The following is a 19,449-nucleotide window of genomic DNA, read 5'->3' as shown; positions in this document are numbered from 1 at the left end:
CTCACTAGTGCCCCGTAGAGCCTCATCAACACTTCCCTACTTTTATACACTATACCTCTCGAAATGAATGCCAACATAGCATTCGTTTTCCTTACTGCTGATCCGACCTGGTGGTTAACCTTTTGGGTATCCTGCACAAGTACCCCCAAGTCCCTTTGTACTTCTGTACTTTGAATTTTCTCCCCTTCTAGATAATAATCTGCCCGTTTACTTCCTGTCCCAAAAGTGTACAACGGCACATTTCTCAACCTGTTGGGCACATACCACAGCTCTGTTATTGGCAGAACATTACACAGACAAAGAAACATAATATGCTTCTAAATGCCACATTATTTGGTCTCTCCCTATCAGGGGTTTTCCCTTTGTTTCATCCATTTCTCCCACCTTCTCTGTAACTGAAAATGAACTTGTTTTCTCTCCCAGTTCTGACACTGGGACTTGGACCTGAAACATTGACACTGTTTCCCTTTCCACAGATGCTGCCTGACCTGCTGAATGCTTCCAATGCTTTCCATTTTATTTCAGATTTCCAGCACCTGCAGTATTTTTGATTTTTTTTAAGAGTAGTGAACTAGATTTGATATACAGCACAATTATGCGAAAGTTGCTTACTTTATTATTTTGCAATTTGGTTTTGATGCCCTAGATTACGTAGATTTAATTCTTGACATTATGTCAATTTCATTAAATTAAAACTGTACACTTCAGAATTCCATAAAAATGTCATACTTTACATATGGAAAAACTAGCTACAATTCTGCAAATCCAATACAATATATTATGTAAAAAAAAACAAGTTTTTTCAGTTATAATGCCAAAATTTTGTGCAAACAGTTTTTTTTAGTTTAAAAGTCCTAGTTATGCTACAAGCAGTGCAGATCATAGTCTGGATCACTAAGGTTGAACTGCCAACTGTGTATAAACTCTGTTTATCCTATTAGGTAGCAACTGCCAATTTAAACGCTTTATTTGACCATATTCACTTGAAACTCTTTGATTCTCAATTCTCATGCTAAGAAAATGCAGTTTGGCTGTAGATCAGACAGAATTAAATAGAATTACTAATTCATTAAGTTAAAATTTAAACACTGTTTCTATGTTAGCCAGAAGAGTGAACTTTTTTCGAAGATCAAAGAAGATTCTCCCCACCCATCTCCAAAGCTAAAGTTAAAGCACTCCCAGCATTCTTCTGTGGGGTTACTTAAAGCTCTGTGACCCTACCATTGCTAATTTGTATTTAAGGAACAATGAAACAAAAAAACTGCCGCCTTCAAAGCTTAAAACTTTTAAATACATTAAAAACAGACATGCAACCCAGAGTCTTTTATCTGCATATTTGTGTCTAAAGTAATGATTTTTTTTTCAAATTCCTTTTCCAGTTTTTGGATGAATGTTTAAGGCACAGTTTACATTAACAACTGTACTGACAATTCTTGAAAGTGATTGTTGTAAAACAAGGTGTGTGGTATTAAGAAATAGCATCATAAATTCTACAGTCACAGAAACTTTCAATCTAAACATGTGATAAATGCTGCAAAATTTGATTAAAATACTTGGAGAAAGGTGAATATTTTTCAATAAAAGGGGTTTACTCGACTGTGAGGTAATGTTACATTGTATTATCAAATGGGATGTCATGATAAAAATTCATATTCTTAATAATAGTTGATCTAAACAGAAAAAATGAAATTAATATATTGCCCAGCATTTATAGTGTAACTACTCTGAGGTTTGAAAATTCATACAAAATGCATTATATAAGAAATGTATCATAACAATTACAATAACTCCAGCCAGAGAACATACAGTTGTCAAGGGAAACTACTCTAATTTTAATCTTTCAGAGAGGAATTTAAGAACTATTCAGTAACCCTAGTAATTTCCAACTACACATCATGAAATTCACAGTATCAACCCCGCTGTTCTAATAAATGAGGAGTGACTCCAGTTCACATACAGATTACAGTAAGAACACTAATTCAAAGCAAAAACTGGAACTACTCCACCTTGTTGAAGCAGTCTTACAGTTGGTTGATTATAAAGCCCCACTGATGTCAACCATAGCAGGTGTGATTGATATGGACAGAAGTAAAAGAAAGATAGAGGAGTTACTTAAGAAAAGCTGCAGCAAGATTTCTTGATTCTCTTCTCTCTTCTCCATTCCAAAATCAAATATATGTACTAAATACACCAGACAATCAGAGACAAACTGTTTCTCTCCACTTCATATATATTAAATCCAGCACTAGGTAGAAGTAGTAACCTTTAAGCTGGAGTTTCACTGAGTCAACATCTACTCTCACAGCTCGATACTTTGATGTTTATTTCGTTCATTCTACAGTTCAAAAGGGCCACTAATGTACCTGGCTCTCACCAAATAAATTCTCAATTCAGGAACCTGCAACCTTGTCTTCCTGGCAACAAAGATGAAGGATCAAATCACACTTTTTCATAACTGATTAAAGTTACGTTCCAACATCTTTCATTTTATAGAACACACTTTCATAGAAAAAAAACAAAAAGCAGTTGCACAGCTTCCCAATAGCTCAGAAACTTCAAAGAATTTTTATTCATCCCAGATAAATGAAGGGAAGTTTGCTTCGAAACTGAATCAATTTGCACCCACATTTTACGCGCAGATCACACATAAAAGTGATTTAACCCACATAGTGATCATTTCAGGATGAAATTGAACACACAGGGGAATTGGACCAAGCACTTAAGATAAGATTTCTTTATTAGTCACGTGTACATCGAAACACACAGTGAAATACGTCTTTTGCGTAGAGTGTTCTGGGGGCAGCCCGCAAGTGTCGCCATGCTTCCAGCGCCAATGTAACATGCCCACAACTTCCTAACCCGTACGCCTTTGGAATGTGGGAGGAAACCGGAGCATCCCGAGGAAACCCACGCAGACACACGGGGAGATCATACAAACTCCTTACAGACAGCGGCTGGCGCTGTAATAGCGTTATGCTAACCGCTACACTACCATGCCTGCCTCTGCCATGCAGCCTTGACACCTGGCATTTTCCTTAATGACATAACTATTCCTGCTGCCACCATTTCTGCCCTTACTGATATAAAGTGGAATTCTAAAGGTATAACCTGCCCCATTTAATGAATAGTTACAAAACAAAACAAGGGGCACATTGAACTGAATTCCCCAATGAGATGGAATAGAATCATAGATATAACACAGAAACAGGCCCTTGCTGACCCATTTTTACACTAATACTTTCATAATCCATTCTATTCTCCCCATATTTCCATCAACTACCTGTCATCTACACACTAGGGAAGTTTACAATGGTCAATAACCCATTATATTATTGGAATGTGGGAGGAAACTGGAGCACCCAGAGGAAACCCAGGCAGTCACAGGGAGAACATACAAACTCTACATAAGCTGCCCCAGAGGTCAGGCTTGAACCCAGGTTGGTGGCACGGTGAGGCAGCAGCTTTCCTAGCTGCTAGTTATATTGATTGACTCACTTTTCACAGATGAAAATATTTTTCTAATCGCTTTCCTTACTCGCCCATTTTATGCACTTCAGCGCATGATGATGCAATCTCTGCTTCATTGGTCATTCCCTCCTTGTGGTGGACTGGAGACACCTACAGCACAGGATTCCATCAGAGTGATCGAATACATGGAGGATAGCCACACACATCCACAATTCTCATGACGTCTCTCTCCTGCATTTGCCCCCTCCTCCACAGTCTTCTCAGTTCTGAAACCCTCCCTGTGCACAGCTCAGCAAAGGTGTGAAATTGCCAATGGATCTCTGCCGCCCATTTGAGCATTGTGCAGGTCCCGTTTTATCGCATCCTTTAAGTTAGAAACCATCTTAGTGCTGTTTCAAACCTCTCTTTGGGAAATTTCATGTTTTTTTTTGCAGGGAAAATGATTGGCCATTAGCAGTAAGCACCATGATATCTTAACACATCTAAAACAGGTGAATTCCGATTTCTAGGCAGCTATGTATGTTATAAATATGATTCTAATGTTAAATTCACATAGAGCTTGAATGGAAAGAGCCAAATTCTCTCTCCACCTGTGACAAACTTTAAAAGCTTGTCTGTTCATGGGTTACTTTAAAATTTAGACACAATTCTTGTTGCTGTTATACACAGCTGGTATGCAAAAAGTGCATCCGTCACCTTGAAGCCAAGTATTAAACCTGAGCCAGATTGGCTGGAGTTAAACCACATATTCTACATTACTGTGAGGTCCAAAGACCTTCACAGCAATATGAAGCACACAGTATGATTGACCTATATAATGTTAAATAAAACCACACTTTTTTTTAAGCAACATTCCCATTGACTCCATCACATTCCCAACAATCTGAGGCAAATACTGAAAAGGGATTCATCAATATTTCATAGGAAGATAATTTCTCATGCTAATCGATACCTAATGTGCACATCCACAATTTAATGAACAATAGCCTTAACATTACAACACCCACTTTTAAAACATCAATTCCAATGATGCTGCCAGGATTAGAGGGCCTGAGTTACAGGGAGAGGTTGGCCAGGCTAGGTCTTTATTCCTTGGAGTACAGGAGAATGAGGGGTGATCTTATGAAGGTTTATAAAATCATGAGGGCCATAGATAAAGTGGATGGTAGCAGTCTTTTCCCCAGTGTAGGAGAGTCCAAAACTAGGGGGCATAGATTTAGGGTGAGAGGGGAAAGATTAAAAGGGACTTTAGGGGTACCTTTTTGATGCAGAAAGTGGTGAGTATACGGAACGAGCTGCCAGAGGAAGTGGTTGAGGCAGGTACAATATCATTTAAAAAGCACTTGAATAGGAACCTGCAGGGATAGGGCTTAGAGGGATATGGGCCGAATGCAGGAAATTGGGACTAGGTGGGTGGGCACCATGATCAGCATGGACTCGTTGGGCTGAAGGGTCTGTCTCCATGCTGTATTGCTCTATGACTCTATGAATAATTTAAGATTGTGCATTTCTATATCCAAGAGCAAGAACCTCTTGATCAAATAAAGCAACTTCACCCACTGTGAGAATAATTACCACAGATCAACCTATTTATAATTAAATTCACTATAGCTCATTAGCAAATTTACAGAGCCATCATCAGGTTAAAACTTAATCTTCCTAAGATAAAATGATATTCAATCACATTTTAGTCTTGCCCTCAGTCAGTGAAGAGCTAATTTACCTTGAAACTCTCAAAATATGGGAATTGATATGGATTTTAAGTTGATCCACAGCTGATGGTAAATCAATGGCTCATGTTGCATCATGCCTCGTTTTCTTTTCCACCATGGCCAATAGAATATAAAAGTCAGGCATACTGTGAATCAACTGCCTAAATCCTGCCCACCCATTTTGCACTGCTAAAAATGACTGATTTCACTTCAAGTTGATTTTGCATTTGTTCAAATTTGTATTCAGATTTAGAATTACCACTCCTAACAGGGATAAGGGATCTGCTGCATTCACCTACAACAGAAGTAGACCCAGCTACCTAAAGGAAATTAGTATGGATCAATAATTGCTGGCTGGCATGGACACATTGGGCCAAAGGCCCTGCTTTTGTGCAGTATGACTATATGAGATGTTTGGTCAATACTTCAATTAGAATTTCAAGACCTTCAAATCACACTTTGGATTCCCAATCATGCTTATAGGCTATTCCAAAACAAAAGATTGTTCTATTCCTTCAGGAGTCTTGCCTCCTGTTGAGAGAAAGTGCAGGAAACATTGCACCCGAGTACAGCTGGAGAGTGTGACTCGAGTTGCACTTCCCTACAACTCCAGGAGATAAAAGTGTTTATCATCTGCTACAGGGTCCATCAGTGACAAAAGTTAATTTAAAAAAATGCCCAGGTGTTACATGGTGACTAGGTTGCATTATTCTCACCTTTTCTGCATCCTAATGCATGGACAGATTACTCTAGTAATGTGACTGACTGTAGTCATGCTGAAACAAAAAACTGGAAGCACTCAGTGGGTCAAGCAGCATCAGTGGAAACAAACAGCGTATGTCAATGTTTCAGGTCAAGACCCTGCTGAGTTATTGTCTCCCTATTCTGTTCCAAAATCAGCAATAACTTCTCATGGTTTAAATTTGTACTTTTGTATATATCTCAACCTAAATAGTTTTGGTTCTCTTGATTTATCCTTAAAATGTACCTTAACATCTTACACTCCTTATAATAGGGTCCTGAACATTTTAGTTGTGCTCCAGGCTTTTTCAATGATAGCTTTTCATGAGACTTGCAAAAACAATGTAAAAGATACGGTTTGATGGCACTTTGTAATATTTTTATAATGTTACAGATTATGTTTGGAATAACTCAGTGTTATTGTGCATGGCTACATAATTAGTAGAAGTTACTCCTTCATATGTGAAGAACTTGGAATTTAAAACATGCCTCACAATCCAAACATTTTGGCTGTCTGTAAATAAGGAAAATAAAAATGACTGCTGAAGAACCTCCAAACATTGAACTTGATGGTTTTACTTCTACCTGTGCACTAAGTCAATGGGTAAGTTGTTCAGATCTAAGTAATAATCTGTTGCCTTTTATCTATTTTGTAATAAACCCCTGACCTTTGCTGAAAGCTAGCTTCTTCCCTGGAGATCTGGGGCCAGTATAACTGCTCATACCATTGAAGTCTACCATTTGGATTCCCCACATACTGGTGGGCCTGGAAAGATTCACTATTGGAATACTCCACCTGTCTGGCCATGTATCACCCTGACTGTAATAGAGATGGATATTGACAGCTGCAGCATCCACCTACACCAGATGAAGTTCAGCTTGCTGTTTGATCAGCACTTAAGTTACAATTTCAGGGTCTGCAAATTAAACTCAAGAAGCCCAATCGTGATTGTGGGTTGTGCTAATAACAAAAGGTTTTCTTCTTTTTAGTATCCTTGCTTCGCAAAAAAAAGAGTGGTGCTCGAGCGTAGCTGGGAGGGAACTTGTGTGGATCCAGTTGCGCTTTTCTATGATTGCAGGAGTTAAAGGTACACACTCCAGCGATGATAAATGTACAGAGAAAACACACTGCAGTGAGCAAACAATGAAACACCTAAAGAGACAGGAAGAGTGGGTGCTTCAGATAAACAGAAATTTAAAAAAACTGAATTGTAATACTCAGCAAGTCAGGCAGCATCTTTGGAGGGAGAAATAGAGAGTGAGCCAGTTCTGATCAAAGGCCAGGGTGAATTTTTTTTCAGTGTTGTGATTGTTTTATGTCACATCTCTAGTGAAATTAAGAAAATGGAGGCTCTGTATAAAGAATTAATTTTCCCACTTACTTTGACCAGAGAAAGGCCAAATACCACTAAATGTGCATCCATGCCTTTATCTACAGTGTGATCAGTGTGCTAGGTTTGCTGCCATTTCTAACAAGAAGTTCCTATTTATATTGATGACATTCCCTGCCATTACAGCTGGGACATAAATGTCCTGTTGCTTTAAATTAGTGGGGACATTGAAAAATGAGGTGGGGAATGGAGGGCTGAAACTGGATTGAATTGAAAGGGGTAGGGGTGTGGAGAGGAGAAACCAATGAAAACAAAGGGTGAAAGATAGCTAAAATTGATGTTGATGAAGTGTGTGGAGGCAGTGGTAAATAGAAGCCAATGAAGAGGTAAGGCAGGTAAAACAAAACTCGGAGTTTTATCAGATAAGGTGAGAATAAGGGAGGAGCAGGAATTGATTGGCAAGTGTGAGGAGAGAGTGATACCATGAATTAGCAAACGAAGTGCCAACATGGAGAGAAAAAGAAGGCAGGAAAAAAAACAGGAATTTTAATTGTTAATTGATGGAGAAGGGAGTCAGGGAATGAAAAGTTTAAATAGCTGTTTTCACAGGTAAGCAGTCACTATTCTTGAGCAGTTAATTTTTTGGTGGACTGTATCAGCTACTCTGAAGGCATCAGATTTCTCTAGTTTTCATGCATGTGTATATTTACACGAGGAATTCCTCTCCTCACAATTAAGCTGTTTGCAGAGATCTACTTAATCCTACAAATGAAGCTACCGTTCATAGCAGTAAAGATCTGAGTGCCAAACATACCAGGGATAAAAGAACATTAAACTTATCACTTCCGGATTATACACTGCTGTTGAAATATTAACTTAACTATATTTAGTTAAAGCTACCATAGCGATACATCAATCAAAACAAATTCATAGTTCCGGCAATAATGAAATCCAATACTCAAAACATTTGATACAACTTCATCAATTCAATAACAATGAGCGACATTGTGATATCATCGATTTAGCAAACATCATCAGACATTACCAAATCCATTACTAAAACATGTTCATTTAAAAAGCTGAATTGCTGCTGAACAACCAAGTAACAAAGGCAGTATTTTTAAAAAGTGATAAAATAGTCTAAAAAAGTTTTCCAATCACATAATGTTTTCTAAATATTAGAAAAAGCATCAAGCAGAATGTAACTTAATCCCTAAAAATATTGATTTATTCTAGATCAGTACTTATAATCTTTCCTATGGCCATTTTGTAGGAAAAGATATCTTCTATAAAGGATCAGCTTATTAAGAAGATGAAGACTGAATTGAGAGCAGAATTTTGCAGACTCTTGCAGACTCAGTCTCTTTTTATCTGGAATGACCTGCACAGAGATACCTTTGTGTTGCAGTTGCTCCATGAACCACAATATATGCTAATGCACTGCTAAATCCAAAACATGCTAATTCTTCTACAGATTTTAATTTTTCTGTAAAATATGCAAATAAATACACAAAAAATATTAATCCCTCACACCTGCTCTGAAATTTATAAGTGAACTGTAATCTCAGAACACTTGAAGAAAGCAGTAACCACGTCACAAATGGAATTTGCAATAAACAAAAATAGGAAAACTAAAATTATTTCTCCTTACAAAGCGTTGATAATTACCTTCTAAAGGATAAAGTTCTTCACTGTATCCTTCTCTGCTAAATTCACCGGTCGACCCCTGCAATACAAAACCCAGAGATATTTTATCTTCAATGCAGATAAAGGAAATAATCTTGTATCATTTTAAATGAAGATATTTTCTGTACATAAAGAACTCAGGAACTCAATTTTCTCAATTAGAAATTTCTAACTCAATTAGAAATGGCAGCAAACCTAGCACACTGACCTAGCACACTGATCACACTGTAGATAAACAGAGCTATAATAACTATAAAAATAGTTAAATCCATGAAACACATTGTATTGCAGGTACAGAATGGTTTTAAATGGTAATTACATGACAAGCATTTGGTTATATGATGTATACAACTTGCATAGATGCCCAGTTTCACAGCAGAGGAAGCAAACTCCTGTAACCTGGATATGAAGGAGACTGATCCTGCAATAGTCAATTGCTTACTGATCAAGCTTAAAACACAGTAATGCTTGGATTGAAACTCAAAGAGTGTCAAATTCCTACCAGACACAATGTTTTCTTCCTTAAGCTTCACCCACAAAAAAAAGTCTTAAATACTATGTACTTCCACGCAGGACAGGGAGAGAGGGAGGGGACTTCAATCATTTTCATTTTGATTCTGATCATTGCAGAAGATCACGACAACTTTGACTGCACAAGTAGGAGAGGGGAACACAAAAAGGAGAACAACTGGGGAAGACTAAATTTACACTGAAGGCAGCTGCGCTCCAATTCCAGATAATAAAAGTAAAAAAAAATACATTGAGGTTCATCAGAGGGAAACTTTCTTCATTTGGATTACCCCTCAGATGCTTTTTTTCTTCTACCTATCCTTCCTCCTCTTTCACTCCCAAAATCTCCTCCAAGCCCACCCCTGGAATCCATTTCCCATTCTATGCCTGTTCCCTCCTCTTGGCTCATGGCCCTCATTCTCCTCCTGGGCCATCTCCTCCTGCTCCTGGCCCTGTCCCTCATCCTATCCTCACCATCCCTCACTCACCTCCATTCTTCTCCTAGCCTTCTTCTCCGTGATGCCCCCTTGTCCTGGCCTTCCTCCCCCTTTCCTGAAGCTGCTCTCTCCTCCTCACCTGCCCCCACCTCCAACCCTTCCCCTATTTCTTTGTACAATCCTTTCTGCCAGCCAGCCTTGCTTTTGTAGATCATTTCCTCTCCCGAGCACATCTCTTTTACCTCCAATTGCAATAAAAAAGATCCTCCAACCCGAATATCCAATTTCTGGGACCTTATTTAAAACACAGCCTTGCTTCTTCTGTCAGTCTTTTAAGGCCTAAATCCCTGATGCGGGGTCTTGACCCGAAACCTTGACTATCTCTTTGCTTCCACAGATGCTGTCTGACCTGCTGAGTTCTTCCGGCAGCTTGTTTTTTTTTTGCTTCAGATCCCAACATCTGCAGTCTCTTATGTCTTCTAAAAGCCCACTGGCTTGGCACTGTGTTGACCCAACCATATTTCTTTTACTGCCTGCTGAAAGATTACCTCCCTTATCATTGTGCTTCGAGGATGTGGTTCATTTAAGGAACACCGAATAACTGCAAGATGGTGCTGTTACTTGATGAATGAGTGAAACAATCATGGCCACTATGGGAAATTTTCCATCGACAAATGGTAATTAACATATGACTAATCCCTCTCATTAAATTCAAGGAAGAGATGGGTAGAAAAAGTGGAATATCTCTGACAGAGCGACTCTAAGTGAGTTAATGGGGACAATATCAGCACATTAAGCTTCTTTGTCTGTTAAGTGTATTATAACTTGCGAGGCTGTGGGATGTGTCCAGCAGACTAGACTACATGTATAGAATAAGAAAAACTGAACCAATATGAGGCAGAATAGCCATTTCTGATATAAACAGAAGGAGACAAACAGCTACCTGGTTGGAGATTTCGATCTCGAGTCTGGAAGGCTACAATGTGCCCAGAAGAAAAATGAGGTTTTGTTCCTCAAGTTTGCATTGGGCTGCGATGTAACTTTGCAGGAGGTCAGAGTGGGAGTTGGGGGGTGAATTAAAGTGGCAGGCAACCACTAGCTCAGGGTCACTCCTGCGAATTTCAATTAGGGTTATCCCTCTGCATGGAGGTAATGTTGAGAACGGATGCTGGAATGGCTCCAAAGGTTTTCACAATTCTTTGAAACAATTAACACCAATCACAAGCAGAGTGGGCTGTCGGGCCCATGAGCCTGTTCCACTATTCAAGACCATGGTCGACTTTCTGCATGGTTTACAACTAAAACTTAGCATTTGGGGAAATACAATATAGTCATCTGCATCTTTGGAAAACTCCAGCTACCACAAGTATATTCAGAAGAGAGCAGGATAGAGGAAAAGAATTGCTGGATGGCTGAATGTGTGCACATCTCCCCGAAGTTTGAGAGAAGGGCAAAGTATAACATTTCTTCCTTCTCTTTAGGAGACCTCTTCAAAATCTGAAGTCAATAAACTGACCACTGTCAGAATGTCATACAATAGGAGAACATGCACCAATAGAAAACATGGAAAACATCCAGGGCACCAATGCTCAATACAAGAGGGCATGGCTTTAAAGTAATGGGTGGGAAGTTCAAGGGAGATATCCAAGGAAGGTTTTTTTACCCAGAGGGTGGTTGGGGCATGGAATGCGTTGCCTGGGGCAGTGGGGGAGGCAGGTACATTGGTCAATTTCAAGAGATTACTAGATAAGCATACGGAGGAATTTAAAATAGAGGGATATGTGGGAAGAGGGATATGTGGGAAGAAGGATATGTGGGAGGAAGGATAGTCCTAGGCGAGGTTTAAAGGTCGGCACAGCATTGTGGGTCGAAGGGCCTGTATTTTGCTGTACTGTTCTATGTTATGTCTCATATCCCATGGTAAATTCCACAAACCAAATAAACAATAACTTCTGGACTATCAAAGACTATGGATATGTTCAACTACCCAGGAAACAGACACAGTGTTTCCATTAAACTACTGACAACGCAGCAGCACTTCCTCTCCAGACTGGCAGACAATAAGCCCAAGTGGGCTATTGTGTCACCTCAGAATATTTTATAAGCACTACATCTCCCATAAACACCTCGACAGTCAAATTGCTGATTGAGAAATGTAGAAGCACCCCTCACCAGGGTGTTAAGGATGAGAGTACACAGAGTGCCATGTTACTCACAATTATTAAAGTGCATTTGTCTGCAAAAGTCAAAGGAATAATTTAGGAAGTGGCATATAAAACATAGCCATTACTATAAGATGCATTTAGTGTAAATGATCCTACAAAGTTACCTACCCTGGCTTTCTCCAACACCTTCATCCTACAAGGAGAAATGTTATTATGAGAAATTGAAATTAAAATTCACTGAATGGTTAATAATCATTCACATACAGCAAAACTAATCTCAATCTATCAGTGACTGGGATATAAATCACCCATTTCCACAGAGGAGCTGTTAAAGGGCTCCCAACTCTCGACTCAGGGATACTGGAGCATCAGTTGCCCATTGTTTTACTTCACAACACCTGGTTCCATTAACTTTAACATCCAGTGTGTGCCAGAGACCAGAGATGAATTTCTGTCCCAAAGTACTTAATTACAATCCAGTTCATGGCGACATGAATGTGAACGTTGTTGTTTGAGATTCCTGACGATGCCATTTAACACACTGAATCAGAACTGGTCACTGTATTCTCAACCAACTACATCTTGATCAAGTGGGAATAAAGTGCAGCCTCTCCCGGTCTCCTTATGTCCTTGGGAACTGTCACCTCAACACCCGTCAAATCACAGAAAAGAATAGAAGCTGCAGTATCCAAGTGGCTCAACTTATCCAATGAATGGCTGAGCTGTAGAGATCAACATTTACTTCAGTTTGCTCCTCTGCCTCCACTGATGCCATTAGAGATAGGCATGCCTTTATACCTGGGCAACATCAAGATTAGTCACAATGGATCTAATGTCAACTGCATAATCTGACAATGCTCATAAGAGCCTGTCTATCAAACCAAGACTAAAAGAACCCAACATGCATCGGGTTTGTGTCAAGTTAACTTTGAAAAGAGCCAAGCCCTTGGGCTCAGGTTGGATTGGACCAGGATGATTCTTTATGAATAAATGCACTAATTCTTAGTACCTAATGAAGAAATGCAATATTTCATGTTAGCCGAGGCCATTATTGGGCTCTGCAATTATGGGTCAAGAGGATGTGTGCCATATGCTATGTGCGCAAGCCAGTCTTGGAGTCAGATTAAAATTAGCTGTCAGGTTGCATCGGGATCAGGTTGGGTTTTAATTTTATATACAGGCAGATCTCTGCATTTGCTATCAAGATTCACACATAAGATATGGCCACTTCAGCAAAATTCTGGATGCTAACACACACACAGTTGTGTTGTTCTCCAGCAAGGAGTCAACACCATTTGAACAGAAGTCTAGCAGAGAAACCTGGCAAAAGAGACACAAAATCTTTATTTTTCTCCATCTTCAGTGCCTGAGCAGCTCCTCCAACCAGATACAAGCATTGATTCTGTTTCCTATCGAAACACTTGCTTCTCCCAACCAGAGCAGAAAGGCTCATGAGGAGATGGTCTTTCCCAACAACTGTCTCACTAGGAACTGTCCCAATGCTCACACTGATGACAAGCAATCAGCCTCTGATCTACAAAACAGCTGATGCATTCTCCTGAAAGTCCAATATGGAGAAAACCTGTAGAAACACAATATAGGCACCTGTGCTCCTTTTTTGCAAAAAGATATAAAATATGAAAAAGCTATAAATGAGGCATTGTTATCTTGCCTAGTTTAACAGAAGAAAAGCAAACCTGATATTTTGGGCCACCAATGCATTTAATTGCAATAAAACTTCCAGTGCAAGTTACATTTTCTGAGATGTAGTTTATAATTGTTTGCAAGTCCAGAGAGACAACATTAAGCAGCAATCTAACTAAAAGCTGAATGCATTCTGCACAATGGTAAAGCCAGCTGTTTGGCACAGTTACATCAGATGACACTTGGCAGCAAGTGCACTTCCTGCTGCTTCCCTCCCCCCCCACCCCCCGCCCTGATCACTGTACAAAGATGATATCAGTAACTGGCATCAACATGCATGATCTGCGATGAAGGATCAAAAACCAGTCTGAATTCAGTGTGTAAAGCATGCCCAGAGATATATTGAAATCCACAGAAAAATCATCACTGATAAGATTACTCGGATTTTCAGTACAGTTGCTTTCTTTTGGGCCCACAGGCTCCTCTCACTGGGTGGTCAGCACTCAAATGTGCAAGTCGGTGATTTGACCTGGATTCTTTAATGTTTGAACTGCATGCGGCTGTCATTTAAATCAATAGTCAGTGTTTATTAATAGGATCATGGAAAAACTAGTGACACTGTGTATACATTTCATTTCTGAGACGATTCAAGTAGCACGCAGTGGGGATACTGTGACTTAAGGCCTCTATTTGTGAAGGATGAAATTACAACAGTTAAATCCATCTCGGCTACATGCAAGCAGTGAACAGCAGAGCACACTTAGTATCTTTTCTCTTCACATTCCAATAAGATTTCATAACAAGACCAATGTACAGAATTCCCACTTTAAACTCGTTTAAGCAAAAACAAAACACAAGGACATTGTAGCCTCGTATAAACAACTATTTTTTTTATCATCCAGTTGCAAACAGAGGAAATTATAGCCCATGTATTTAACTGGGCAGTGACTAAAATTAAAGTCTTATGTCTAAAAGATGGATAGAACCTAGATGCATGAAGTGGTCAGTGTGTAGGGGCTGATGGTTGATTTATCTGAGGGTCTGCTGCTGGGTACTTCATTACCATTGAGGCCAGGTCTTGCTGAGCAGCGAATGAAACCAGCTAAGTCTAGGGTGTGGTCACATGGTGGGGGGCTGGGGCTGTGGACAGGAATGGGGCCACTTTCCAGGACTAACACAGACCCTGCAACCCAACTTGCCATTGCACAGGGTTGCATATGCAAGGCATGATCTCCTGCACAGAATGTGTTGGAGACCTGTAAACAATAGATTATTACCGCAGGGGGCCAACTCACAAAACAGGCATTGGGCGCTTTTCAGTCCATCGACCTCCATCAAATGTCACTGGTTTAATGTACCATCTGAGATGCAGGACAATTTCTAAACTGAGTTGTATCAATCTTTTTGGTAGAATCAGATGAGCCATCATAAACATTAAGATAAAGAAACTTTATCTTCTTGATATGTTTTGTTTGACAAAACCTGTCCTAATTGCTGATGGATTCCCTTGTGCAAATCTACATAACTCACATTGTCTAATAATCCGAATGCTTACTGCAACTTAGCTCTGTAACGTCAACATTGCGTGAGAGATCCCGAGTAAAAGATCCAACATTCCTGTGACAAGCCTACACAAGAGAACATTTCCTTAAATGGAATGCTATAACAAAGGTGAGGGTTTATCACCTTTTTTTGATCTTTTAAAACTCAGAGTATAATTTTAGTCTGTAACTGATTTCACTATTTTGTTTCTCAATCCCTAAAAGTTAACAGATGTGGCACAGCAAGGTTTAAATAAAGGTTGCTGATAGCCATGCAAAGCGATAAGACTTTAAAGCCACTATTAAAATTTGACCATGCACCATGTACTGAAACTTCAAGCACAGGGACTTAAGTGGATTATATGGTTAAAACGATGAAAGAATCTGCACATTTCAACTTTCAATAGCTTTTATTCATTACATTGTTTCTTTAAATCCTCCAAGTATGTTAGGAACCTTTATTCTCTGCTAATGAAGAACGAGTCGCAATCTTTTGACCTGGATTTTAAGTCCAAGTGGGTATGGAGGTGGGGTAGAATCTTTTTCCAAGAAATGAGGCTCTAGCCCCATCTTTGCCCCTGGGTCTGATAATATCTATCACACTGGCCTCTTTCCTAACCATTCATAGGAACAAGCTGATGGGAAGCAGCTGAAGGTTCTATCATCCAGAATCCACTCCTGGGATTGAGTAACTTGCTACATTGGCTTCCAGTGCCACCTTTGGGCAAGTGCTTGGTACAGAAAGTTCAAATTAATAACAATGAATTCCTAGCAACTTCCTGTTGCTATTTTAATTTCTATCTTGTTGGGTCAGTACAGGGATTGCAGTTATACTTTCTGAAGTCTCTCTTGAAAAGGTGGATGGAATTAAACTTGTCCTCTACTTAGGAAAAATTGAGTCAAATTTGTGAAGAAAAAGGTTGAAAAGATGCATCTTTGTGTACAATGATGTTGTATTAGCGGAATCCGGGTCTGAGCAATTCAACATGTGTATTTACCAAAAGGGAAGGCAAAAGCAATATATATTTGGAATCTTTAGCATGGCAGCCACGAGAATTTGTTACAAAATAGATTATATCTAGATTGGATTATTGTGATCAGACAGGCAGATGTGTTCATCTCTCTGTTATTCACATTCATCACAAGATTCATGACAAGGCATGGAATTTCTCCTAAACAGATTTACAAAACATCTCAGTAAACATCCTGCCAGATGTTATAGTTTCCCTAATGCCTTTGTCCTTTCCACCACCTATAAAAGGTTAGTGATGACAATCCAGTGTAAAGGTAACTGAAAGGGCTGGAGCATATGGTTAACTTTCAGGACAACATTTTGACTTGGACTGAATTATGCTTATTCCAGATAAAGTTATTATTTGAAAATGCTAGTTCATGGATTAACAAAGTAAAACATTTCTAACAGATAAAAAAGGTGCAAAAGTAAACATTGATAAAAAAAAATGAATAATTGATAATCATTATTCCAATTTGCACAAACATTGCAGGAGGCATGAACAAGAACAGGAGGCCAGAAATTCAGATGCCTATAGATGTCTTTTTCAGCACAATTTCTTTAGAAAGCAGTGGTGACATTTCTGGGTTTGATCAGGAGACTCCAGAAGTTCATCCATGGGCTTATGTCCACAATGACACAATTTGCATATGTAATACTTTCTTTCTCTGTGCCACAATGATGCCCAGTAAAATAGGTCACATATTCTAAAGAATACTGTCACTGGTTGCTCCCATACGGCACTGCTGCTATTTAAGTGGATTTTGTGGATCAGATCCATACCCAGAGATAGGAAATGAATTCAAGTAAGTATTTTGTTTAGACTCATCTGCTCCCTCAGGCCACCAACCACCCAACCAACACCAATCTACTTGATGTCACATATAACAAAGTCCTAATTCCCCTAACACAACGCTCTTAGACATGCAGAGAGTTGGCATACATTCAATCTTTGTTTTTGTAAATTAGGTACTATTTTTATTACCTGACTTGCAAACTGAGCAGCTTACCAATTAAAGTTACCAAAGTCACTTAACTGCTGAACACCATCAAGAATTCAATTTTAACCTGTTAAACTTGTATATCATGACTGAATTCACCATTTCCCTTTTCCCTGACAAGCAAGCGCCAAGAGGTTCCAAGTTACACAAGTTTCCAAGGCCTAATTAAAGACAGTTCTAATTTCCTGTCTTTCTGCCTTCAATTGGAAGAATAAACTTAAGATAAAGATGGGCACCACTACCCAATTACAAACGTAGTGGCTTGTAAGAGGTTTTATCATCAATCATTTTTGTCAATCTCTGCTTTGGTGCTTGAATATCTTGCAAATAAAATCATTAATGCTGCAGCAATTACTCTCGAATCATCAAGTGCTTCTGACAAAAAGTGTGGCTTCACACAATAGCTCCCACTGAACTGAAACCATGACATATGTTCTTCTCAAAGGTAACATGGTGATCAAATATATAATAATTCCAATGACCTGTTCAAAAGAATGAGCCAATCTGGAATACTCCCCAATTTAACATAGCATGCCAAAGTAAAAAAAATGGTTAGTCAGTAATTACATTTTCCCAATATCTGTAGTCCTCTTCCAATATGTCATAACTAGGAAATATAACTCACTCCAATTAGGGATTGCTTTATATGCATAATGCACTGCACAAACGAGAGAAAGGACACCAAATTTGCACAGCATAGGGAGAGACAAACCCTTTAATATTTATGAATCACACCACATTGCAACTCAAAACTACACCTCTACCAGAAATGTACTTGTTTCCATTTATAGTCACAAGATATATCACCTTTCTAACTCTCAACCAGAGAGTCAAATTCAAACAGCATGGGAACTAGAAATAAATTAATGAAGTACAGCCAAGGTAGCTCTGGGCCTTGTTGGAATTGTGCCCGTTTCTGAGGTGCTGATAGACTGGCATGCTTTGATATATATATTGGCATATCAATGAAAATTATGTTATCACATACAGTACAAGTACTTTAATAGCCGCAAGCTGTCGTTTGAAATAAACATTAGTGTGTTTCTGAAAAGACATACACAGTAAACAGTCCTCATTAGCCTCATTTCTACCCTGTGTGAAACTATTTCACTTCACACTCAGCATGCACAGAGCAGTCGAAAGATGGACAGTCACGCCATATGCTAGAATAAACATCGTTAAAAGCAACAAGCTGGTCATAAGGATGACTGAAGACAACCAAGTGAAAATGATGTAGTTCTTCCTTTCTCTTTACCAAAAGCCATCCCTTTTCTTTCATTTACCCAAAATGTTCCTCCCACCACAGAATTAGGCAAGTCAGAAAATCTTTGTGGATCTAAGCTGTAGTACTTAAGCCAGGTCTTCAATGGAAGTTTACAATGAAGAGAAACTCAAGATGAGCACAATCCCTCTGCATAGAAAATGGCAACCATCCATGTAACTCCTGTGAAGTGCAGTAGAGTCAGTAAGTCTGGTGTAGTGCAAGAAGAGTTGCCATGGATTTTTTTCACACATCATAGGAGTGATTGGCACTGGAATGAGGGAGACAAGTCACATATTTTCTCTTCTGATAACTGTGCTTCATATCTCATTTGATTGCATTTTTTGTAATGAGCTCCGATGGACAGTACTGATTGAAGAGTGTCTCTGAGACTGGAAGGCTGTCAGAAGTGGGTTTCCACAAGGCTCTGTATTCAATCTCTTGCTTTTTGTTGCATATATTAATAACTTAGATTTAAACATTAGAGAAAGACATTTGTAGATGATGCAAAAACTGGCACTGTGGTTGACTGGGAGGAAAGCTTTCAACTTCAGGAGGATATTGATCTCCTGGTCAGTTGGGTAGAAATTTGGGAAATGAAATTTGACCCAGGAAAGGGGAAGGTAATGCAACAGGACAAGAAAATATACCATAATGGGAGGATATTGATAAGTGTGAAGAAACAGAGAGATCTTGACTGTATTTCTAGAAGATAAGATAAGATAAGATGTTTATTAGTCACATGTACATCGAAACACACAGTGAAATACATCTTTTGCGTAGTGGTTTTGGGGGGGCAGCCCGCAAGTGTCGCCACGCTTCCGGCGCCAACATAGCATGCCCATAACTTCCTAACCTGTACGTCTTTGGAATGTGGGAGGAAACCGGAGCACCCGGAGGAAACCCACACAGACACGGGGAGAACGTACAAACTCCTTAG

General features: G+C 39.2%; 1 protein-coding gene across 2 annotated transcripts in view; it reads right to left on the bottom strand.

Annotated features, from left to right (window-relative positions):
- The window catches only part of nkd1 (NKD inhibitor of WNT signaling pathway 1), a 75,712-nt gene that overhangs the window by 24,796 nt on the left and 31,467 nt on the right, over nt 1–19,449 (bottom strand). For both annotated transcript variants that reach the window (XM_052028319.1, XM_052028320.1), the window contains exon 4: nt 8,921–8,978. In XM_052028319.1, coding sequence (XP_051884279.1) covers nt 8,921–8,978 — 58 coding nt within the window. The remainder of the gene's footprint in view (nt 1–8,920; nt 8,979–19,449) is intronic.

Source organism: Pristis pectinata, chromosome 13, assembly GCF_009764475.1.
Source record: "Pristis pectinata isolate sPriPec2 chromosome 13, sPriPec2.1.pri, whole genome shotgun sequence".
Classification (NCBI taxonomy): Eukaryota; Metazoa; Chordata; class Chondrichthyes; order Rhinopristiformes; family Pristidae; genus Pristis; species Pristis pectinata.
The sequence above is the reverse complement of the archived record's forward strand: the minus strand, read 5'-3'. Positions and strand labels throughout refer to the sequence as shown.